This window comes from Eucyclogobius newberryi, unplaced genomic scaffold (genome assembly GCF_026437365.1).
Source record: "Eucyclogobius newberryi isolate DKJ021-1_F unplaced genomic scaffold, fEucNew1.0.hap1 SCAF_5, whole genome shotgun sequence".
NCBI lineage: Eukaryota > Metazoa > Chordata > Actinopteri > Gobiiformes > Gobiidae > Eucyclogobius > Eucyclogobius newberryi.
The window spans coordinates 40336834-40363020 of record NW_027316167.1 but is presented as its reverse complement, the minus strand read 5'-3'; the positions used below and the strand labels follow the sequence as shown (position 1 = coordinate 40363020).

The following is a 26187-nucleotide window of genomic DNA, read 5'->3' as shown; positions in this document are numbered from 1 at the left end:
ACATCATGAGCCGCAAATGGTGCAGGAAATCCACAGCTTCCAGGAAGAGGAACAACGAGAGGCTGAAACCTGAGCTATGAAAAACACCAGAGTCAAGGCCTCGCCACAGCCTTTCAAGAGGGAGGACGTCCACTCACTGTCCACTCACTGTCCTCACTGTCCACAGAGCCACAGCAAGACCAATACAGACCATACTGAGGAGGACCGAAAGGAAACGAGCAAACTGCAGAGGCTGTAATCATTTAGATGTGTGTAATTATTATTAAGTATTTCATTTTCCCCGTTCAGTCACATGTTCAGTCACATGTTCAGTCACATGTTCAGTCACATGTTCAGTCACATGTTCAGTCACATGTTCAGTCACATGTTCAGTCACATGTTGCAGACGTCACATTCTGAAGAAGTGACGAGTAAAAGGGCTTTTTGATCTTTATCTACAGCGGCTACAGCAGGGAGACGTGGGGAGACGCGGGGGACAGAGGGAGACGCACGCAGACACAGGGAGACGCACGCAGACACAGGGAGACACAGGGAGACACACGCACGCAGGGAGACACACGCACACAGGGAGACACACGCACACACAGGGAGACACACGCACACACACAGGGAGACACACGCACACACAGGGAGACACACGCACACACAGGGAGACACACGCACACACAGGGAGACACAGGGAGACACACGCACACAGGGAGACACACGCACACACAGGGAGACACACGCACACACGGAGACACAGGGACACAGAGGCGCTCAGTGCAGAGGATGGATGGACATACTTTGAATAAAAAGCTACTTTTAAATTCATTTTGGTGGAATTGACATTGATAAAGAGCCGGGCTCAAGGACCATGTGTTATTTTTATGATGTTATTATTTGAATATATGCAGCCAATTAGTGTCCAGGCCCAGAGTGGACTGACTGGGACACAACAGCAGCTTCACACATGGAGCACTTCTGAAGAGTCGTTTCACTCTGGAGTGAGAGGAGCTCGTCTCATATCGTTACAAACACACATTGTTCTAAATGCTTGATAAAAAAGGTTGAGGCCTCATCAGAAGTAACTCTGGGGCCCCCGAACAATAAAATCATATACATTATTTAAACGCATTCAAAAGTTGGTCCAATGCTCTAGTCTCATGTCTCAAAGGCCCAGGAATGATAAGGACATCCACTATATTCATCACTTTGAGGACAGAGTTCAACATTTGTGTATTTTAAATACTAAGATTTCTTTCAAACAAAGTTCTAGAAGGAGAACGCAACCTGTGGTCCCTGTACCCAAAGTGCACCTTTAAAGTCAACAAAGTGACATTTCCGCTCTCACTCTTCAGATGTCAGAGTGCAGCTTTTTGACATTGAACAACCTGAAGAACAACTCTGTCTCCCTAACACGTTCTGCTCACACTAATGTCACCGCAAAGTGTGGCTAAAAGTGTCTTAACAGTGTTTAAACATGTTCTAGAGAAACAATGGCTTGCTCTTTCCAGTGAACAGGTTCTTCTCGTCGCTCCTCTGGTCGCTCCTCTGGTCGCTCCTCTGGTCGCTCCTCTGGTCGCTCCTCTGGCCGCTCCTCTGGCCGCTCCTCTGGCCGCTCCTCTGGCCGCTCCTCTGGCCGCTCCTCTGGCCGCTCCTCTGATCGCTCCTCTGGCCGCTCCTCTGGTCGCTCCTCTGGTCGCTCCTCTGGTCGCTCCTCTGGGTGTTTCTCTGGTCGCTCCTCTGGTCGCTCCTCTGGTCGCTCCTCTGGGTGTTTCTCTGGTCGCTCCTCTGGTCGCTCCTCTGGTCGCTCCTCTGGTCGCTCCTCTGGTCGCTCCTCTGGTCGCTCCTCTGGTCGCTCCTCTGGCCGCTCCTCTGGCCGCTCCTCTGGCCGCTCCTCTGGCCGCTCCTCTGGCCGCTCCTCTGGCCGCTCCTCTGGTCGCTCCTCTGGCCGCTCCTCTGGTCGCTCCTCTGGTCGCTCCTCTGGTCGCTCCTCTGGGTGTTTCTCTGGTCGCTCCTCTGGTCGCTCCTCTGGTCGCTCCTCTGGTCGCTCCTCTGGTCGCTCCTCTGGTCGCTCTTCTGGTCGCTCCTCTGGGTGTTTCTCTGGTCGCTCCTCTGGTCGCTCCTCTGGTCGCTCCTCTGGTCGCTCCTCTGGTCGCTCCTCTGGTCGCTCCTCTGGGTGTTTCTCTGGTCGCTCCTCTGGTCGCTCCTCTGGTCGCTCCTCTGGCCGCTCCTCTGGCCGCTCCTCTGGCCGCTCCTCTGGTCGCTCCTCTGGGTGTTTCTCTGGTCGCTCCTCTGGTCGCTCCTCTGGTCGTTCCTCTGGTCGCTCCTCTGGTCGCTCCTCTGGTCGCTCCTCTGGGTGTTTCTCTGGTCGCTCCTCTGGTCGCTCCTCTGGCCGCTCCTCTGGCCGCTCCTCTGGTCGCTCCTCTGGTCGCTCCTCTGGTCGCTCCTCTGGTCGCTCCTCTGGTCGCTCCTCTGGTCGCTCCTCTGGTCGCTCCTCTGGTCGCTCCTCTGGGTGTTTCTCTGGTCGCTCCTCTGGTCGCTCCTCTGGTCGTTCCTCTGGTCGCTCCTCTGGTCGCTCCTCTGGTCGCTCCTCTGGTCGCTCCTCTGGTCGCTCCTCTGGTCGCTCCTCTGGTCGCTCCTCTGGGTGTTTCTCTGGTCGCTCCTCTGGCCGCTCCTCTGGTCGCTCCTCTGGTCGCTCCTCTTGACACTCACTTGCACTCCTCGTCCAGCAGATGGAACAGCGCCGTGGGCTTCTTGCTGATCAGACTGATGCAGCCCGTGTTGTCGATGTAGTCGATGTTGCTCCAGCTGATTCCCTCCGCCCGGTACTCTTCCTGTTCAACACAGAGAGCAGAGATTACAGTCACTGCTACAGCTGGTTTAAAAACATGACTTTATCTCACATTTTCTGTGTCTTTAAAAGGGCCTTGGTATAAAAGTTGAATGAATATTTGTAGCAGCTTAACCTTTATGTCAGCTTATTTCAGTGTCAATAGTTTCTTGGTAATTTTAGTAGATTGAAACTTTATGTGGTTGTTTTTTATGTTTTATTGTGCACCACAAAGTGGTTTTCAAACTACAAAAGACAAATTGACTAAGCTAAACCAACTAATTAAACTAAATGTAGTAGTAGTTAAAGGGGCGCTGGACATATGTAGTTGCCTCTCCTGTCTAATGAAGACAAGCATTTGAGAATCTGTGACTGTCATTGGTTCTGTTTATAGTTTTTATGGACAGAGTCAGGGGTCGGAGGGTGTGGTCAGGGGTGGGAGGGTGTGGTCAGGGGTCGGAGGGTGTGGTCAGGGGTCGGAGGGTGTCTGGTTTGGGGACCACAGGATCTCATCTCTGCTGTTTGCAGACGATGTTGTCCTGATGGCTCCATCAAACCCGGACCTGCAGCTGCACTGGGACGGTTTGAGCAGAGTGTGAAGTGTCTGGGATGAGAATCAGCTCCAAATCCGAGGTCATGGTTCTCGACCGGAAAATGGTGGCTTGCCCTCTCCAGGTGGGTGGGGTTGAAATGAGTTTCCTCCGCCGGGTGGCTGGGCGCTCACTTAGAGATAGGGTGAGTAGCTCAGTCACACGGGGGGAGCTCGGAGTAGAGCCACTGATCCTCCAGCTGAGAATAGCTTTCGGGCATATCCCGGCGGGAAGAGGCCCTGGGGAAGACCCAGGACACGCTGGAGGGACTATGCCTCTCAGCTGGCCTGGGAATGCCTCAGGATCTCCCCGGAGGAGTTGGGTGAAGTGTCTGGGGAGGAGGAAGTCTGGGAGTCCCTGCTTAGACTGCTGACCCCGTGACCCGGCCCCGGACAAGCGTAAAGAAGATGGGTGGATGGACTATCCAATACTGTACAATAGGGACACGCGCTGGAATAGTTTTTTAATTCAACTGTTTTTGACTTTTTTCGGCTGGATTTGAGCGTTTTTCGTTGTGTTGTTGTGACGTGAGCTAGCTCCGAGCGAGCCCACCAGCCCCACGCGCCCTCCGGCCGCGCTAAAGTACGGCGTGTCGTCGGTACACGTTTATATACACGTTTATATGAAAGAGGAACTTCACGAACGATCGGGACACGCACTGGAATCGCTTTAAATTAACTTGTTTTGACTTTATTCGGCTGGATTGAGTGTTTTCGTCGTGTCGTGGCGATGTGTCTTGGCTCTGAGTCCCCCGGCTCCGGCCCCGCCCCCCGGCCGGCGCCGTACCGCGTTTACACAAAGGAGGAACTAATGAAACTGCGGAGAACAGTCGTCTTACCCGGAGATCGTCACGTTATCCCGGCGGACATCCTAAGGAAAACGCAACGAAGCAGACGGGCTGGACGTAAACTCCGAGAGAAGAGAGGAGAAAACAGGAAGTCGGTTCCTGTCGTAGTCATGGGTAACGTGAGGTCCCTTCAAAATAAAATGACGGAAATAGCGAGCCTCATGCGGTCCCAGAGGATTTATAGGGACAGCAGTGTCTTGATTTTCACAGAGACCTGGTTAACAGCAGAAATGCCAGACTCTATTGTAGGTTTGGACAATTTTCATCTGCTGTGGGCGACAGAACGAGAGAATGCGGGAAGAACAGAGGTGGAGGTCTGGCTGTGTATGTGAACACGAGCTGGTCCAAACCCGAACACTGCACAGTGAGGGAGCAGCTATGTAACAAGGATATTGAACTATTGGCTATTGGCATGAGGCCATATTATCTGCCCCGGGAGTTCTCACATGTGATTTTGATCGCAGTCTATGTGGCCCCGTCTGCCAATGCTGAAAATGCTTGTGAAGCACTGCTCTCCTGCACTTGTAGGCTGCAAACACAGGCTCTCTTCCTCTTCTCTGGTGACTTTAACCACGCTTCTCCCTCTTCTGTTCTACCAACATACACCCAGTATGTCACCTGCCCCACCAGAGAGAATAGAACATTGGACTTGTTTTTTGCCAACACCAAGGAGGCTTATTCCTCTTCCCCCCTCTCTCCCCTGGGCAGCTCGGACCACAACCTTGTACATCTGAGGCCTGTGTATGACCCATCGTGCGCAGGCAGCCTGTGGTGTCCCGTGAGGTGAGGATGTGGTCTGCTGAGAGCGAGGAGGCTCTGAGGGACTGCTTCAGCACCACTGTCTGGACTGAGCTTTATGACCCACATGGGGAGGACATCAACACCATCACAGAGTGCATCACGGACTACATCAACTTCTGTTTTGAGAACATTGTTCCCTCCCGGACGGTGCGGTGTTTTCCAAACAACAAGCCATGGATTAACCGTGAACTGAAGGCGCTGCTGAAGGAGAAGAAGAGAGCCTTCAGGTCGGGGAACAAGGAGGAGCTGAGGACTGTGCAGAAGGAGCTGAGGAGGAAGATCAGGCAGGCGGAGGCCGGCTACAAGAGGAGGATGGAGGAGCAGCTGCAGCAAAAGAACATTCAGGGAGTGTGGAGGAGCCTGAAAACCATCTCGGGCTTCAAAATCCCCCCTGCCCAGACAGAGGGGGATCTACAGTGGGTGAATGATTTAAATGCTCACTTCTTGAGGTTTGATCGGTCACCCACCCCTCCCCCTCCACAGCTGCATGCTCCCTCTTCCACAGCTGGACAATGCCCTGCATCTGTTCCTCTTCGCTTATCTGCCCCGGACCATCAGCTCCCCACTTCGCCTGGACTCACCCATCCCCCCAGCACACGGTCCCCCTGCCAACCACTGACTGTCACAGCAGCACAGGTGAGGAGTGAGCTGAAGAGGATTAAAGTGAGGAAGGCAGCAGGACCTGATGGCATCAGCCCCAGGCTCCTTAAGTCCTGCGCAGATGAACTGTGTGGAGTTATGGAGCATGTCTTCAACATGAGCCTGAAGCTGAGGGTGGTACCACAGGTCTGGAAGACCTCCTGTCTGGTACTTGTGCCTAAGACACCGCGCCCCAAAGACCTCAACAGCTTCAGGCCAGTGGCTCTCACGTCCCACCTGATGAAGACACTGGAGCGGCTAGTCCTGGACCACCTCCGCTCCACCGTGAGCTCAGCCATGGACCCGCTGCAGTTTGCATATCGGTCTGGCATCGGAGTGGAGGACGCCGTCATCTCCCTGCTGCACCGCTCTCTCTCTCACCTGGAAAAGCCTGGCAGCTCTGTGAGGATCCTGTTCTTCGATCTTTCCAGCGCCTTCAACACCATCAGCTCCTGAGGGACAAGCTGGAGACGGCTGGTGTGGAGTACGACCTGGCAGAGTGGATCCTGGACTACCTCACAGACCGACCCCAGTTTGTGAGAGCACGGGACTGTGTGTCTGACACTCGGACCTGCAGTGTGGGGGCGCCCCAGGGCACTGTCCTCACGCCCTTTCTCTTCACCCTTTACACTGCAGACTTCAGACATGACACGGACAGCTGTGTCCTGCAGAAGTTCTGACGACTCTGCCATCATCGGACTCATCACGGACGACGATGACGCGGAGTACAGAGGACTGGCGCAGGACTTTGTGGACTGGTGTCAGCGGAACCACCTCCTCATCAACGCGGGGAAGACCAAGGAGATGGTGGTGGATTTCCGCAGACGCCACCCCACTGCCCCCTCACCAGTGAACATCCAGGGACGGGACATTGAGAGAGTGACTCATACAAGTACCTGGGTGTTCATCTGAACCACAAACTGGACTGGACTCATAACACAGACGCACTGTACAGGAAGAGCCAGAGTCGGCTCTACCTCCTGAGGAGACTCAGGTCTTTTGGAGTGACAGGGCCACTCCTGAAGACCTTCTACGACTCTGTGGTGGCATCAGCCCTCCTGTAGGTGTGGTCTGCTGGAGCAGCAGCATCACAGAGAGGGAGAGGAGGAAGCTGAACATGAGTCATCAAGAAGTCCAGCTCTGTCCTGGGCTGTGCTCTGGACTCGGTGCAGGAGGTGGGGGACAGGAGGGTCCTGGCTAGATTCACATCTATGCTGGACCATGAGTGTCGCCCCCTGCAGGACACTCTCTCCGCTCTGGAGAGCAGCTTCAGTGAGAGACTGATCCACCCTCGATGTGTGAAGGAAAGGTTCCGTAGGTCTTTCCTTCTGCTGCTGTCAGACTTTATAACAAAAACTGTTAGTACTGAACACTCGCAATACTGACCTAACCATGTGCAATTCTGTCATATGTGCAATTGCTGTTGGAATTCATGTGCAATTACTGTGCAATTACTATGAAATTCATGTGTAATCTATGTGCTGTCGTGACACATATTCATGTGCAATTACTGTCGTGATCACATGCAATGGTATTTATGTATTTATTTATTTATTTGTCTATGGGAGTTTTTATTTATTTATAGGAGATATTCTACTGAAAGTGTTTTTCAGACTTCCTATAAGTGATCTGTTCTTCTGTATCTACCTCTGTATCTACCTGCGTTGCACCAATGAAATTCCCCCATGTGGGACAGTAAAGGAATATCTTATCTTAAAACCCAGGCATAATACATTGATCAAACTGATGAAATGATGAATAAAGCCTGATAAACAGAGTTTGAGGACGCGATGAACACATTTCAATGGGTTTATCTCTAGTGTCAGAACCTGTGACTTAAATGCTTAACCTCTGGCTGTGGTCCAGATCTCCTCAGGGGTAATTACACAGTTAGAGCTGCAGAACACGTCTGTACTTTCCTTCTTTCAAAACATCCACATGAGCACACAATAAAGCCGTCCTCCTCTGGCTTTTGATGACTCTGGGACACACGCGGCTGGAAACTACAAACGTCTATAAAACTACAACACCTGTGAGATTGATCTGAAGAATAAGCAGCAGTTTGTCAGTGAGCTAATGGCAGGTTGTAGTTTGGCAGATGTGTCAGGGTTCTACTTCCATTTATTCCAGTGCCTTTCAACTGTACTTAAGCATTTGCCACTTGCAGAGATTCTATTCTATTACTAAAAAATAAATAACTGTAGTCAAACTGCAGTTGCTTCTTTAATTCCTCTGTATGAAGTGGTAAGTCACTGCCTTATACATGTCTGAAGAGAGGAACTAACTACACTGAAAGTAAAACGCTAGTTATTTCACAGTATAGACATTCACACTCTGTTCCTCAGACCTGAAGAGGGCATGAAAATGGACAGTTGCCTACATTGATCACGTTTGACTTTTGTAAGAGTGAGTTTGACTTGCAGGATGCGCCGCCGTGTGTGTGTCGTCTGGTTTGACAGTGACTTGCACTTTCTCTCATTCTTTTGGCTCTTGCTCCGTGAATATGCGGCCGATTGTCTCCCAGCAGAACAAGGCTGTGCAGTCACTTTCCCCCTGAAACGCTGATCTGTTTTAGTCTGCTCCTAAACCTGCTCCTAAACCTGCTCCTAAACCTGACCCAGATGGTGTCTGCACTCGGAGTAAAGAGTTAAAGGAGGGGTGACAGCTGAAGGAGCGCTCTGAAAAGTGACTGCAGTGAGTTTGTGCAGTGAGAACCCATCCGCACGTCCTGTGGGTACACGGCGTGTGCGTATCACGTAGACTCCACCACTGCTAACGACATGAACCCCGTTATCCCCTTTATCTCCTCTTCTGTGAAACCTTCACAGGGCTAAACCCGTGTACCCCATGAGCCCCTCACGCTCCCGAGTCTTATTCTGTGATTCTGAGCTCCATCAAAGAGTAAAACAGCTGTGAGTGTCGTCAGCACCGAGCCCTTTGTTCTATGCCAAATACAGAGAGGATTAATAAGAGCCTGCGCCGCATATGACACCTTTAATAGCCATAGGAAGTGCATTGAAAAGGGACAATAAATAATTAGGAAAGAGTAGCTCCTTGTAGCACTTAGAAACTGTCTGAAAGTGCCAGATGGAAAACACAGACATTGACATTTTTAATTAACTAAATATGTGAAACTAGAATTCTCCTTGGGACACAGAGCTAAACATTGTATAATTAAATGTATTAATAGACGGCGCAAAGAGCTTATAACGCCGTCAATGAAACACTTTATAACGTATTACTATAAAAAGCACAGCACAAGCTGGGTGTGATCAGAACCTTACAACACAGAGCTCAAGGTGTGCCCACCAGCTCAGAGGGCAAGAAGAAAGAGGAAAAACATGTCCGAAATGCCCTCTCAGCCTGTGGTTACCCCGCTTGGGCTCTCAACAGAGTGAAGAGAACCAAGAAGCAGGACAAAAGGGAAACTGAACAGAGAAGGAAGGGTGTTTCTATCCCTTATGTGTCTGGCCTGTCGGAAAAACTGCAGAGAATTTTTAGACAACACGAAGTCCCTGTTTATTTTAAACCAGGAAACACTTTAAGACAAAAACTGGTTCACCCTAAGGACAAGTTGCCGACTCAAAAACAGAGCAATGTAGTTTATTCGATCCAATGCAGAGAAGAAAGCTGTAAAGAACGTTACATAGGTGAGACTAAACTCACTATCAGCACAGAAGAAATACAAGTTCAGGACCTCAGAGCGCCGTGCATCTCCATCTTGAAGCCTCTAATCACTCGTTTGAAGACGGTGAGGTGAAGGTTTTAAGCAGGAGAAAAGATGGTTTGAAAGAGGAGTCAAGGAAGCTATTTTTGTTAAAAAAGAAAGACCTTCTTTAAACAGGAATGGAGGGCTAAGGTTTAATCTTCCTGTTATTTATAATGGGTTACTGAACCCCTGGAAAGGTAGAGGACCAGGACAAGGACATTCAGATGCTAATCAGGTACTCAGGGTGGTTGAGCCAGGGTCTCACAAAGACAAAGAGGATTCTAATAGCCCATTAAGATTCTGAATAGGCTCGGTAGATACAAGGGGGGAGTTTCTGTTGAAACAAACAACTCTTTCTACTTCAGGAAGGCTCCTCCCAATGGGCGGGTCTTACCACAGAACAGTATTAATATCGGAGTTCTTGATCTAAATTCTTTTATTGACAATGACTCTTGGATGAGAGTCGAAACGTCTATTTTTTCAAACTGAGTCCAGATGAAACAACTGAAGCTTTTTCTACTATGGAACACGCCTGGACCAATGAGGGATTACACCGACGTATTACTATAAAGTGATTTAAATAACTGGGTTCTCTCTGTGCAAAAGCATTTGCAACGTCAACACAACTTAGGAAAAATATATAAAGGTCTAAACAAGGCAAATAAAGTAGACTCAATTTAGTTTTCCTATGTTTCCCAAAGTGTGTTTAAGGTGAAAGCAGGACTTTTGTGAACACTGGGGCCCCAGATGCAGGACAAAACAGGATTAACTCAAACATGCAGGAAGCAAACACATTAAAGTGGATTTAGCACATATGTTCCCTTTAATCAAATAAATGAGAACGCTCAGAGCCCATGAGTTGGTCTTAAATCCTCTTTTAGCAGAAGAAGTCGAATGACTCACAGGTTTGATTCTATTATGTGTAACTTTAGAGCAGGAAGTGAGACGGCTTCAGTGGAAACATAAGGCACAGAACTATTGGCAAACCATTTTGAATGATTTCAGGACCTCAGAGGTCTTAACCACGCTTCAGTCACGTGGACGAGCTTTTCACCAGGACATTAGGTTTGGAAGAGGGGGTCAAACGCAGGGATGCTGAGTGGACTGCACACGGGTTTGAAGGAGCTTTGCCCGCATCAGTCCCAGCTCTGCCAAAGGTCAGTGTGAAATATAATACCCACTGCTCCTCTGGGGTCATTGTTACACATCATGTGTGAGCGTATAGAGTCACAGGAGCATTCATGTTGGCTTAGAGCAAGTCAGAACAAGATTAGAAGGTATAAGTAGCATTTGCAAATCTGGAATATATTCTTACACTGTTCCCTAAAGCTGCTCTAAAGGTCTCTGTGCACACTGGCATACGGGGATTCTCCCGGTGGGCTGATGGGTAGATGGGCCGGTGTGGGCTGATGGGTAGATGGGCCGGTGTGGGCCGAGCTGTAGAGGAGGCGAGCAGCGCCTTCGGCCCCCGTCGGACTCGGTCTTAGATGTGACTAGAGACCTGAGGCAGACGGGATTCCCCACAGGTCAAATGCTGCAGGATCAGGTGCATTTACAAGGCCCAATGTGAGAGCCCCTCTGTCCCAGAGACGCCCCCCTGTCCCAGAGAGGCCCCCCTGTCCCAGAGAGCAGCGGGACGCACAGAGATGAGCTGCCGCTGCAGAGCGGTGATACGGGGCAGTGGGTCTGCATGAGAGCATGTGACCACTCACTGTAACAGAGGACACAGCAGGTACTATGTACTCCTGTACTGCAGACCTGCGCTCCTGTACTGCAGACCTGCGCTCGCGTACTGCGGACCTGCGCTTTATATGAACTAAAGAATTAATATGTTTTTAGTTTTGTCAAAAGAACTGGACTGAAGTAACTTGCTTAAGTCCATCGTCAACATCACTTAAATTACTTGACCCTTCCCTACAGTGGAATATGAAGATTTTAACACATCTGTGCAACATAAAACAATTGATTGTAATAGTACAAGACATATGCTAAAGATATTTTAAATTACAATTAAGGAGAGGGCAGAGCGCTGTGCAGTGGATCCACTCAGTGAGCAGAGCTTTACAGCCACAATATGAACACAGCAAAGTTAGAACACATTCTGAGCTCTATATAATGTAACTCAAAGCCAAAAGAGTGAAAGAGCAAACATGTGAAGGGCATGAAAATGGTCTAGATGATGGAATGTGTGGGCAGCCGTACCTGTTCCAGTTTAAAGATGTGCTGGTTGAAGTAGTGCTGGAGGCGCTCGTTGGCATAGTTGATGCAGAACTGTTCAAAGCTGTTGTTCTCATAATCCTCAAAACCAAAGATGTCCAGCACTCCAATGGACAGGATCTGACCGACGAGACAAGAACGTGCAGTCAATTCAATATTCAGGAGAGCTGCAACCAGCATTTTGGAAATAAAAAAAAAAATCAATCATTTTAGGGCGTTTCCTTCTCTTTCAGAACCATAAATCCTCTGATGTTCTGAAGCCTGTGGCTGGTTCAGAATAATTTATTGATTACAAAATGTGTTTATTTAAATAATCTATTAGTTCCATTAATCGATTAACTTCAGCTTTAATGTTGACCTTTAGCTTGTGATTGGTGAGAGGCTGTTGGAGAAGTTATTTACCAACCGTTAAAAGGTAAAAAAATTATTGAAATACTAGGTTTAATAAAGCAGCATTAATCGAGTGTGTGTTATGGGCACATAAACACACCATGGTGGTCTCCTCCAGGTCCTTAATGTTGAGCAGAGCGTGGTTGATCCTGAAGACGATCCAGTCGAACAGAGCAGAGTACAGAGACTTGGCCATGGAGTCCCTCACTGTCCCAGCCTGCAAACACACGGGACGAGTAACGGTCACTCAGGAGGAACAGAACCCAACGGCAAACACACGGGACGAGTAACGGTCACTCAGGGGGAACAGAACCCAACGGCAAACACACGGGACGAGTAACGGTCACTCAGGAGGAACAGAACCCAACGGCAAACACACGGGACGAGTAACGGTCACTCAGGAGGAACAGAACCCAACGGCAAACACACGGGACGAGTAACGGTCACTCAGGAGGAACAGAACCCAACGGCAAACACACGGGACGAGTAACGGTCACTCAGGAGGAACAGAACCCAACGGCAAACACACGGGACGAGTAACGGTCACTCAGGAGGAACAGAACCCAACGGCAAACACACGGGACGAGTAACGGTCACTCAGGAGGAACAGAACCCAACGGCAAACACACGGGACGAGTAACGGTCACTCAGGAGGAACAGAACCCAACGGCAAACACACGGGACGAGTAACGGTCACTCAGGAGGAACAGAACCCAACGGCAAACACACGGGACGAGTAACGGTCACTCAGGAGGAACAGAACCCAACGGCAAACACACGGGACGAGTAACGGTCACTCAGGAGGAACAGAACCCAACGGCAAACACACGGGACGAGTAACGGTCACTCAGGAGGAACAGAACCCAACGGCAAACACACGGGACGAGTAACGGTCACTCAGGAGGAACAGAACCCAACGGCAAACACACGGGACGAGTAACGGTCACTCAGGAGGAACAGAACCCAACGGCAAACACACGGGACGAGTAACGGTCACTCAGGAGGAACAGAACCCAACGGCAAACACACGGGACGAGTAACGGTCACTCAGGAGGAACAGAACCCAACGGCAAACACACGGGACGAGTAACGGTCACTCAGGAGGAACAGAACCCAACGGCAAACACACGGGACGAGTAACGGTCACTCAGGAGGAACAGAACCCAACGGCAAACACACGGGACGAGTAACGGTCACTCAGGAGGAACAGAACCCAACGGCAAACACACGGGACGAGTAACGGTCACTCAGGAGGAACAGAACCCAACGGCAAACACACGGGACGAGTAACGGTCACTCAGGAGGAACAGAACCCAACGGCAAACACACGGGACGAGTAACGGTCACTCAGGAGGAACAGAACCCAACGGCAAACACACGGGACGAGTAACGGTCACTCAGGAGGAACAGAACCCAACGGCAAACACACGGGACGAGTAACGGTCACTCAGGAGGAGTGACCGTCTTTACTGCAAAAAAAAAGCAACTATTTCCCAGGATAGAAAAGTTTTTATTTTTGTGTAAATACAACCTCAAAATTGTATTTGAGAGAGAATGTAACGTATTTAAGCACGTAATATACACTGCCTGTCCAAAACAGCAGACCTACGCCAGCCACTGGATTCAACCAAGCAAACGGCTCCTCTCCTCCTACTGGACAAACGGCTCCTCTCCTCCTACTGGACAAACGACTCCTCTCCTCCTACTGGACAAACGGCTCCTCTCCTCCTACTGGACAAACGGCTCCTCTCCTCCTACTGGACAAACGGCTCCTCTCCTCCTACTGGACAAACGACTCCTCTCCTCCTACTGGACAAACTGCTCATCTCCTCCTACTGGACAAACGGCTCCTCTCCTCCTACTGGACAAACGACTCCTCTCCTCCTACTGGACAAACGGCTCCTCTCCTCCTACTGGACAAACTGCTCATCTCCTCCTACTGGACAAACGGCTCCTCTCCTCCTACTGGACAAACGGCTCATCTCCTCCTACTGGACAAACGGCTCATCTCCTCCTACTGGACAAACGGCTCCGCTCCTCCTACTGGACAAACGGCTCCGCTCCTCCTACTGGACAAACGGCTCCTCTCCTCCTACTGGACAAACGGCTCCTCTCCTCCTACTGGACAAACGGCTCCTCTTCTCCTACAGGACAAACGGCTCCTCTCCTCTTACTGGACAAACGACTCCTCGGCTCCTCTCCTCCTACTGGACAGACGACTCCTCTCCTACTGGACAGACGGCTCCTCTCCTCCTACTGGACAGACGACTCCTCTCCTCCTACTGGACAAACGACTCCTCTCCTCCTACTGGACAAACGGCTCCTCTCCTCTTACTGGACAAACGGCTCCTCTCCTCTTACTGGACAAACGACTCCTCGGCTCCTCTCCTCCTGCTGGACAAACGGCTCCTCTCCTCCTACTGGACAAACGGCTCCTCTCCTCCTACTGGACAAACGGCTCCTCTCCTCCTACTGGACAAACGGCTCCTCTCCTCCTGCTGGACAAACGGCTCCTCTCCTCCTACTGGACAAACGGCTCCTCTCCTCCTACTGGACAAACGGCTCCTCTCCTCCTACTGGACAAACGGCTCCTCTCCTCCTACTGGACAAACGGCTCCTCTCCTCCTGCTGGACAAACGGCTCCTCTCCTCCTACTGGACAAACGGCTCCTCTCCTCCTACTGGACAAACGGCTCCTCTCCTCCTACTGGACAAACGGCTCCTCTCCTCTTACTGGACAAACGGCTCCTCTCCTCCTACTGGACAAACGGCTCCTCTCCTCCTACTGGACAAACGGCTCCTCTCCTCCTGCTGGACAAACGGCTCCTCTCCTCCTACTGGACAAACGGCTCCTCTCCTCCTACTGGACAAACGGCTCCTCTCCTCCTGCTGGACAAACGGCTCCTCTCCTCCTACTGGACAAACGGCTCCTCTCCTCCTGCTTGACAAACGGCTCCTCTCCTCCTACTGGACAAACGGCTCCTCTCCTCCTACTGGACAAACGGCTCCTCTCCTCCTACTGGACAAACGACTCCTCTCCTCCTGCTGGACAAACGGCTCCTCTCCTCCTACTGGACAAACGGCTCCTCTCCTCCTACTGGACAAACGACTCCTCTCCTCCTGCTGGAGAACTGTAGCAGGTGAGGATCTGTCAGGGTCAGTACTAGATCAGACCCCTGCTGGCTCACGGAAGTCAAAATTGGCTCCAATATGGCGGCCCTCGTGGCGGCCCAAAAAGACAATAATTACATGGAGGCCGTCGATACGCTTCAGACACTGGGTCAGGGTCAGGTTTAGGGTCAGGGTCAGGGACAAGAGAGCGGATTTGGACCCAAGAGAGACAATGATTGCCTGAGCTGGGTCAGCAGGACCGGTCTTGATCGCCGCCATGTTGGAATTCTGACTTCCGTGAGCTAATCTAATGCCAACCAAACCAATGTGTCAGTATTTAAACTCTCGTTCCTGAAACAACCAGGTGGAAAGACAAATCCTGTGGTCATGGAAGATGTGAGTGTATGAGAAGGGTCAGATCATTGACCTCAAGGAGAGACGCTCCAGATCTGAACCCCTAAAACTAGGAATATTTGCCTTCATAAAAGAGTCCCATAATCTCTGGGATATAAATAATATAAAAGCATGTAAAATACAATAGTAAATGTCTTAAATCTCGTACCTCGTAGTTTGTGATACTCCAGTTTCTCCAGTGAAATCACATTATGCTCCACTTCACTTTTGTTTACAGTTTATCACGGTTCGAAATCACTGCAACTCAGTCAAATTAATCACTAGTAGAATTGATTTCCACTTATAATGAATCCACAGTGAGGCCCAAGCACATGTTTAGATGTTATTTTCCTCGATCGCTGGAGTTTATTTATTGTAAATTGTCTTCTTCATAGAAACATATATTACACAGCTAATTATCCCCCTGTTCTGTTGCTGTTGTGATAGTGAACGTTTGTGTTGGAATACAGCCTTAAAAGTGTGGATTATGTTTCACTGGTTGGTTTATTTGCACATATGCTTCTGAATGATTAAAGAAAAGCTCCAGAATCCTGCTTCCGCTGGAACAATCTGACCTGAGAGCAGAACATCGTCCACGTCATCCTCAACATTCCCCATCACTTTGTTTTCTAAATAATTAAGCTACTTATTTTTAGAAACCAAATGTGGCTGATCCCAGCAGACATCGCACACATCATTGTACAGTTGAATCAAACGGACTGTAAGCCTTCATTACTTTGAGACAGTAAAACCTAAAAAAACAAGGGTCTTTGGTAAGTGCACTCATTAGACAGAAGTGTGATTGAAGTGAAGCGTGAACACGGCTGTCGTAGCTGGAGCAATATTTACACTGAGAGACCACCCACAGTCAGGGTTTGTTCATATGAAAGTCACTGAACGTGTGACCTACAGAGTGTGATGGACGCATTCTATTTGCCTTTAAAAACCACATTCTGCACCATTATATGTGCGGCTGCTCACGATTCTAGACATTTTACCACAGCTCATGAGTAAGAATTGAAGGTGTAAAGCGTGATGTGCCAAGAGTCCCAGAGAAACACTGACACAATTCAGTTCTAAAACAAGAGTATTACAACATTCTGTGTGCAATTCTTTCCATACGAGATATTTCAACATATAAGAGCGACATCTCCTGTACAATGCAGTTCATTCATGACAAATATAATGTATTCCACTCCCAACAGTGTCCAGTGTGATTAAGCAGGCGCTGCAGCTTCATCCTGTCAGAGCCACGCGCCGGGCACACGGAGCCACGCGCCGGGGGCACGGAGCCACGCAGCAACGCACCGGGCACACGGAGCCACGTGCCGGGCACACGGAGCCACGCGCCGGGCACACGGAGCCACGCAGCAACGCACCGGGCACACGGAGCCACGCAGCAACGCGCCGGGCACACGGAGCCACGTGCCGGGCGCACGGAGCCACGCGCCGGGGGCACGGAGCCACGCAGCAACGCACCGGGCACACGGAGCCACGTGCCGGGCACACGGAGCCACGCGCCGGGCACACGGAGCCACGCAGCAACGCGCCGGGCACACGGAGCCACGCGCCGGGGGTACGGAGCCACGCGCCGGGCGCACGGAGCCGTGTGGAGCCGGTGCTGAACCATGGCGGCCTGTAAATATGGCCCGGGCACAGATGAGTTGGCACAGAGCCTCGAGTCACACCACTTTCCATACACAACACTGCTACTAACTTACGGGCAGAAGGAAAGGCTCTGGAGGCTCTTATCTGTGTTGAAGGTATCAGAGCCGCTACACACAGCTACTGCACACAGCTACTGCACACCAGCTGCTGCACACAGCTACTGCACACAGCTGCTGCACACCAGCTGCTGCACACCAGCTGCTGCACACAGCTGCTGCACACCAGCTGCTGCACACCAGCTGCTGCACACAGCTGCTGCACACAGCTGCTGCACACCAGCTGCTGCACACCAGCTGCTGCACACAGCTGCTGCACACAGCTGCTGCACACCAGCTGCTGCACACCAGCTGCTGCACACAGCTGCTGCACACCAGCTGCTGCACACAGCTGCTGCACACCAGCTGCTGCACACCAGCTGCTGCACACCAGCTGCTGCACACCAGCTGCTGCACACCAGCTGCTGCACACCAGCTGCTGCACACAGCTACACACAGCTGCTGCACCCAGCTGCTGCACACCAGCTGCTGCACACCAGCTGCTGCACACCAGCTGCTGCACACCAGCTGCTGCACACAGCTGCTGCACACAGCTGCTGCACACAGCTGCTGCACACAGCTGCTGCACACCAGCTACTGCACACCAGCTGCTGCACACCAGCTGCTGCACACCAGCTGCTGCACACAGCTGCTGCACACAGCTGCTGCACACAGCTGCTGCACACCAGCTGCTGCACACCAGCTGCTGCACACAGCTGCTGCACACCAGCTGCTGCACACCAGCTGCTGCACACCAGCTGCTGCACACCAGCTGCTGCACACCAGCTGCTGCACACCAGCTGCTGCACACAGCTGCTGCACACAGCTGCTGCACACAGCTGCTGCCCACAGCTGCTGCACACAGCTGCTGCCCACAGCTGCTGCCCACAGCTGCACACAGCTGCACACAGCTGCTGCACACCAGCTGCTGCACACCAGCTGCTGCCCACAGCTGCACACAGCTGCACACAGCTGCTGCACACCAGCTGCTGCCCACAGCTGCTGCACACAGCTGCTGCACACAGCTGCTGCACACAGCTGCTGCACACCAGCTGCTGCACACCAGCTGCTGCACACAGCTGCTGCACACAGCTGCTGCACACCAGCTGCTGCACACCAGCTGCTGCACACCAGCTGCTGCACACCAGCTGCTGCACACAGCTACACACAGCTGCTGCACACAGCTGCTGCACACCAGCTGCTGCACACCAGCTGCTGCACACCAGCTGCTGCACACCAGCTGCTGCACACAGCTACACACAGCTGCTGCACACAGCTGCTGCACACAGCTGCTGCACACCAGCTGCTGCACACCAGCTGCTGCACACCAGCTGCTGCACACCAGCTGCTGCACACCAGCTGCTGCACACCAGCTGCTGCACACAGCTACACACAGCTGCTGCACACAGCTGCTGCACACAGCTGCTGCACACCAGCTGCTGCACACCAGCTGCTGCACACAGCTGCTGCACACAGCTGCTGCACACAGCTGCTGCCCACAGCTGCACACAGCTGCACACAGCTGCTGCACACCAGCTGCTGCACACCAGCTGCTGCCCACAGCTGCACACAGCTGCTGCACACCAGCTGCTGCACACCAGCTGCTGCACACCAGCTGCTGCCCACAGCTGCACACAGCTGCACACAGCTGCTGCACACCAGCTGCTGCACACCAGCTGCTGCACACCAGCTGCTGCACACAGCTACACACAGCTGCTGCACACCAGCTGCTGCACACCAGCTGCTGCACACCAGCTGCTGCCCACAGCTGCACACAGCTGCACACAGCTGCTGCACACCAGCTGCTGCACACCAGCTGCTGCACACAGCTACACACAGCTGCACACAGCTGCACACAGCTGCTGCACACCAGCTGCTGCACACCAGCTGCTGCCCACAGCTGCACACAGCTGCACACAGCTGCTGCACACCAGCTGCTGCACACCAGCTGCTGCACACCAGCTGCTGCACCACAGCTACACACAGCTGCTGCACACAGCTGCACACAGCTGCTGCACACCAGCTGCTGCACACCAGCTGCTGCCCACAGCTGCACACAGCTGCTGCACACAGCTGCTGCACACCAGCTGCTGCACACCAGCTGCTGCACACCAGCTGCTGCACACAGCTGCTGCACACAGCTGCTGCCCACAGCTGCACACAGCTGCACACAGCTGCTGCACACCAGCTGCTGCACACCAGCTGCTGCACACCAGCTGCTGCACACAGCTACACACAGCTGCACACAGCTGCACACAGGCCGCTGGAGTTCGTCTTCAAGAGCTGCAGCGTCACTCTCTGTTGCACTTCTGCTCAGTAGTTGGGCAGATTTGCATTATTATTTTATAACGTGTAAACTTGTTTCACAGAGAACACTTGTAAAGATCTGTTTAGAAAGTTTGTCCCAAAGTTGTATTTTTTTAATCTTTTGATTGTATTCTATGTATAGAAGTAATACAATTATAGTTGATGGATAGATGACAGATGGAATAATACGTTTATTTCACTAAACAAAGTGTCACTTTTAAGTCTGCAACAATCTTTTTCCACTTCATTATTTTTTACAAATGAACTCGTCCCTTTTGATCAGATAAAGGAGAGTGGAGCATTTTCAACTGATAAAATGGCAACATGACACCAAAATATTACATACTGTCAATTTAAGCCTTGAAATGATCCAAATCCAGAGTGAAACATTCACTACAGGAGTGTTTACAACTAAAGGAGATGTTCTGACCCAATTCTGACCCTTTTGCATCTATGAAATGTATGTGTTGTTTTCACTAAAGTGTCATAAATAACCTTTGGGACGATAAGTGCACAGAGCATGTAATCTTGTGTTAGTGTGAATGTCGTCTGACATGTTTGCTGTTCTGAGAGGACCGCCTGGACCACGGGATGGCTTGACCAGGCAGGTTTATGAAAAGTGGATTGAACAGAACATGAACCGTCCACAGCAGGTGGGACACGTGTCCTTCTCGTCTTACCTCAGCCAGTTTGTACGGAACGATCAGCTTCTCCCCGACTGTCACGGTCTTTCGTGTGGTCAAGGCTTCAAACAGCATCTCCTCCTTCACCTGGGAGATCAGAGGTCAGAGGTCAGTCATGTGTACGTTCAGCCAGGGCAGGTCCCGTCATCGCTTTCACTCAAAACAAATATAACAGGGTTAAACTATTCACCTGCACAAACAAATCCATCCAGAGTTAGGAACATGTTTATGTCATACGTTTTCTCTTGTACTCTTTGTTCTTTTGCACAAAATATCATAGCAACATTGGCAGTATCATGATATATACAATAATATTACTTATCATGATAAAAAGGTAGACTTTAAAATGTTATATAAATGTGTATAATCATGATAATAGTCAACTAAAGATTGAGCTGCATGTTCCTGATATTTCTGTCTAGACTGTTGTTGTTTTTCACATATAACTAAATATTAAAGCTGTGAAAGGAGGAAAAAGATCATAAAATCACAGCCAATCAGATCAGACTCACATGGCTCTTTCTTACAAGTCTGCGATCATGTTTTATAATTAGTAAAAAGTGTGTAGTGGCCTAATATTTGTCAAAATCTAGGTTTTAAAATATACATTCGGGGGAGGAAACTAAATGAGCTCATTTAAGGGGGAAACGTTAGGTTCTTGGTTTTACGCAGGCGACGTGATACAACACGACGTAATGAAAAACCACGACAAACGCCAAGATGTGGGAGGAGTCAGCACCTCGAGCAGCTCGGAGACGATGGGCAGCACCTCGGGGTTGCAGATGTCGATCGAGTCGTCTCGGTACGTTTTCCTCTTGTAGCGGATGTTTCCCAGATGGAGGATCGCCGATAGCAACGAGAAAATCCTACACAACGTCAGAGCGGACAACGTCAACTACACAACGGCAACTACACAGAGCAAATGTGGGACTGGACCAAAGCAAATGTGGGACTGGACCAAAGCAAATGTGGGACTGGACCAAAGCAAATGTGGGACTGGACCAAAGCAAATGTGGGACTGGACCAAAGCAAATGTGGGACTGGACCAAAGCTGGGCCATATGAAGACATAATTTTGACTTTTTGTTGTCATCATGTTGTAATAATCAGACACATTTTGGCAATTCAGGGATGGAATAGAAATGGACCACAACATTTTGAAAAATACATTTCTCTAACCTCATGAGTTATTGCCTATTGTGAATATTGCAATCACATTTTGTTTTTAAATGTGTATAATTTCTTCCAATTCAGTTAAATCACTGTGTGAAGAAACTACACAATTTATAAAGAATGTTTTTTCTTATTTGAAAAAATCAGAATTATTTGTGGTGTTTTTAAGTGTATTGTTTGTGTAGCTCTGGTTTTCCCTTTACTGAAGGTGTAAATAGGGCAAACTTGTGTTCCTTTTGTAGCATTACAAAAGGTGAAAATCATAACTTATGTCAGAAATAAAAATCAACCCAATCAATCAGGAAATAAAAGCTAGTTTAGTCAAGATAATTTAGGTTTGGCAGAGCGCACAGGGGCCACAGACAGAGCGCACAGGGGCCACAGACAGAGCGCACAGGGGCCACAGACAGAGCGCACAGGGGCCACAGACAGAGCGCACAGGGGCCACAGACAGAGCGCACAGGGGCCACAGACAGAGCGCACAGGGGCCACAGACAGAGCGCACAGGGGCCACAGACAGAGCGCACAGGGGCCACAGACAGAGCGCACAGGGGCCACAGACAGAGCGCACAGGGGCCACAGACAGAGCGTACAGGGGCCACAGACAGAGCGCACAGGGGCCACAGACAGAGCGCACAGGGGCCACAGACAGTGTAGGGCCACAGACAGAGCGCGTAGGGGCCACAGACAGAGCGCACAGGGGCCACAGACAGAGCGCACAGGGGCCACAGACAGAGCGCACAGGGGCCACAGACAGAGCGCACAGGGGCCACAGACAGAGCGCACAGGGGCCACAGACAGAGCGTACAGGGGCCACAGACAGTGTAGGGCCACAGACAGAGCGTGTAGGGGCCACAGACAGAGCGCACAGGGGCCACAGACGGTAGAATGTGCGACTCACTGTTTGCGTGTGGTGGGGAGGAAGCCCACCATCTCCATGGCGAGCTGAAGACGCTCAAAGTCATGCTTCAGGTCCTCGCCCTCCACCGTGAAGCAGTCCTGGAACATATCACAAAAGGTGCAGAAGTATCAGTGGTTGGAAAGCTCATCATTGTGAGCACATTGTTCAGAGCCCGTGTTAAGAGTGTTAAGAGATGAGAGCCTTTAGTTTACAGAGCAGTAGAGAGGAGCCAGGCCCAGGCCCAGTCTACATTTCATTAGAAACATTAAATACAAGGTGCTTAAAGGAAAGAGACATTTTGCTTTTTAGTAGTAAACTATAACATATACAGTAACTCATTATCCTATATTTTATTCATTCTAAACTACAAAATTGGCTTAGTAATAGAACCAGGTACACGGACTTGAACTGAAGACGTTTCAACAAGCAGCGGATTTATGGTTAAAAATGTCCCACTGACAGTTCAGAGAGTACTACGGAGGAGGACGCTGATATTTTGAACACCGCAAATACAAAAAAAAAAAACAGAAACAAAACTCAGGGATGTTGAAGTAGAAAATGGCAATGAAAGGATTAACATGCAGTCAAAAGACGGCGACAGACTGCAACCTACGAGACAGTTAGCATCTCATGCTAAAGTTAGCTCGCAGACTCCAGAGAGCGGGTCTGTAAGAGCAGGTCCTGCAGCAGTGGGGCCCCACGGCACAGGCATGTTTTATTTAGTTTTATTTAGTTTTTAATAGAAAAATTGCTTTCTACAAAACATTCTCAAAACCTTGCTTGTTTGACCTAGAGTAAACATTTTAATCTTGAATATTAAGTTAGTGTAGGGAAGTGGGCGGGGATAAAGAGTAGGTGAAAACAGGACTTTTCTGAGCACTGGGGCCTCAGTTACAGGACAATAATAAAACTCTTGAGTAAACTAATAATGATAATGATGATACTGCTGTAACCGGGTTAAAAGCGGATTCAAAAAAAACTTTCCTCAATATGTTCCTTTTTAAAATAAATCATTCTTCTGTGTAGGACATTTCAGTTCATTGCTGAATAACGATTTTTGTATTACATTTTGGAACATAAAGCTCAAAACAAGATGGAACAATTTAGCACTGGGAAGTAAAAAAAAAACTCAGACTTTTAACAATCATTTTAATAAGCATTAATTCATTGATTTAAAAAAGCAAACATCTCCTAAAGTTTGACCTCTGCTCTAAACCACATGCTCTTCCTGACCTCTCCATAAAAAAAAAACAATATCACTGACAATTGGACATGACTGAATCTCAATAATAGCTCAGCTCTAGTCAAAACCCTTTTCCGGGTCACACAGTAATAACAAGCTTGACCTAGAAGTGACCAGTGAGTCTTGTGCAGTACTTTTAGAGACAGATTTGCGTAACGCTGTGTATAATATAAATGTTACACAAACCAATATAGGAGCAGAGGATTGGGCAGGATAAGTGGGCTCCAGCGCCTCAGACGCGACGCTCTGATGCAGCAGAGGGAGTCCAGCCTCTGTAACCGGAGCTGCTCGGAGCTTTATGGGCTCATTCCCTTCTGTCGGCCATAATTACCACATACCAGGGCTCCAGAAACACAAATATGAAACTCACACTTCCACAAACTGGCCTCCACGCTGCTGCTAGCTGCTGCTGCTAGCATACAGCGAGGCCTGTTCTCAGCATGCTCAGTCAGCTTACTTATATAACAGCGACGTTTTTCATTCAGATCCCATGATTCAGATGCACATGGGTTAGGAACGCAGTGCATTTTGTGAACCAGACAGAAACAATACCCTTGTAGCGCTAATATAGTTTCAATAGGAGCGTTAGCCTTAGCCTTCAAACATGACGAACTATCAAAAGGCCGTTTTGGTGACCGACGGGACCGAAGAGCCTCAGAACTAAATTTGGCTTTTGTTTTGTTTATTGAAGTAGCGATTAGCATCAACATTAGCATACATGCTAACGGCCACTTCAGACCCAGAAATGTAGCGAGTCACAACAGTTTGACAAGGACATTTTAGCTTTGTTTTTCATTAAGGGGCTGTACAAGACTTTTCCACGTAATAAAGTGAGTAGCACATATGGTCAAAATGCAACCGCTGTGCACTGTCTGCATCTCATATAGAGCGTTTTATTCTCTGTGAAGCAGGCAGTGCGCTGTTATCATGCTAGCTGTTAGCTTTACCGATTGCTCGCTCAGAAAGTTGTGAAAAGCACTTCTAAACGTGGTGGAATGCCCAGAATGCACCAGGTGAGAAACACATGGAAATACAAACGTTCTGTTCATCACGTTTTCTAAGAGTAACAATCTAGTACAGCACCTTTAAATAGTAGACTTTAGAAAATAGAGCTCGAAGATAAATAATACAACACTTTGACACTTTTCATAAGGAGATATTACATATATATTAACTCTAAATACTCATGGGAAATGTTATTCAATTTGAGGCCTCATTAAAAACAATGCATAGACCATTTACATCAGTGCCAGTGGCTCCTGGAAGAGTCCATGACAGTCTTCATTAATTTTGATACTTGATTTGAATGATTGCCTGGTGGTCATTTCAAACCGCATACGGTCCAGGGAAGAGCTGACTTAATCAGGTTGTGGGCAGTTCATTGTCGATGTCTCAGTGAAACTGTTTATTTTCTGAGCTTTGATTATGGAACTGTGCAGAAAACCTGATTGTTTTCGCTGCATATTCTAATCCGAGTACATGGATATGAAGTTTGTGTCTTCATTAGAGGAAGTGTATCCACGCAGAGTCAACAATGAAACCCAAGCCCTTGTTTAGAGCCCGAGCAGCCCGAGGATATGACTGGAAATGACTGGACATACCCGCATCGCTCAGCAGGCGGGAGCAGAAAACAAATCATTCAGAAATAAACTTGACCGAGACGGAACATGTCACGTCCAAGAAGCACAAACATGGAAGAGATGTGCAAACATGAGGAGCTGTGAGGAGCGGTGAGGAGCTGTGAGGAGCGGTGAGGAGCGGTGAGGAGCGGTGAGGAGCTGTGTGGAGCTGTGTGGAGCTGTGTGGAGCTGTGAGGAGCTGTGTGGAGCTGTGAGGAGCTGTGAGGAGCTGTGAGGAGCTGTGCGGAGCTGTGCGGAGCTGTGCGGAGCTGTGCGGAGTTGTGAGGAGCTGCTGTGAGGAGCTGTGCGGAGCTGTGTGGAGCTGTGTGGAGCTGTGAGGAGCTGCGAGGAGCTGTGAGGAGCTGTCTGGAGCTGTGAGGAGCTGTGAGGAGCTGTGAGGAGCTGTGTGGAGCCGTGAGGAGCTGTGTGGAGCCGTGAGGAGCTGTGCGGAGCTGTGAGGAGCTGTGTGGAGCTGTGAGGAGCTGTGCGGAGCTGTGTGGAGCTGCTGTGAGGAGCTGTGTGGAGCTGTGAGGAGCTGTGAAGAGCTGTGAGGAGCTGTGTGGAGCTGTGAGGAGCTGTGCGGAGCTGTGTGGAGCTGCTGTGAGGAGCTGTGTGGAGCCGTGAGGAGCTGTGCGGAGCTGTGAGGAGCTGTGTGGAGCTGTGAGGAGCTGTGCGGAGCTGTGTGGAGCTGCTGTGAGGAGCTGTGTGGAGCTGTGAGGAGCTGTGAAGAGCTGTGAGGAGCTGTGTGGAGCTGTGAGGAGCTGTGCGGAGCTGTGTGGAGCTGCTGTGAGGAGCTGTGTGGAGCCGTGAGGAGCTGTGCGGAGCTGTGAGGAGCTGTGTGGAGCTGTGAGGAGCTGTGCGGAGCTGTGTGGAGCTGCTGTGAGGAGCTGTGTGGAGCCGTGAGGAGCTGTGCGGAGCTGTGAGGAGCTGTGCGGAGCTGTGAGGAGCTGCTGCGAGGAGCTGTGCGGAGCTGTGAAGAGCTGTGAGGAGCTGTCTGGAGCTGTCTGGAGCTGTGTGGAGCTGTGTGGAGCTGTGAGGAGCTGTGAGG

General features: G+C 50.2%; 1 protein-coding gene across 3 annotated transcripts in view; it reads right to left on the bottom strand.

Annotated features, from left to right (window-relative positions):
* The window catches only part of myo9aa (myosin IXAa), a 176092-nt gene that overhangs the window by 49859 nt on the left and 100046 nt on the right, over positions 1-26187 (bottom strand). For all 3 annotated transcript variants that reach the window (XM_072465436.1, XM_072465437.1, XM_072465438.1), the window contains exons 7-12: positions 22278-22375; positions 20944-21070; positions 20202-20291; positions 12109-12225; positions 11604-11738; positions 2698-2819 (exon numbers count right to left, since the gene is read on the bottom strand). In XM_072465436.1, the coding sequence (XP_072321537.1) occupies positions 2698-2819; positions 11604-11738; positions 12109-12225; positions 20202-20291; positions 20944-21070; positions 22278-22375 (689 nt within the window). The remainder of the gene's footprint in view (positions 1-2697; positions 2820-11603; positions 11739-12108; positions 12226-20201; positions 20292-20943; positions 21071-22277; positions 22376-26187) is intronic.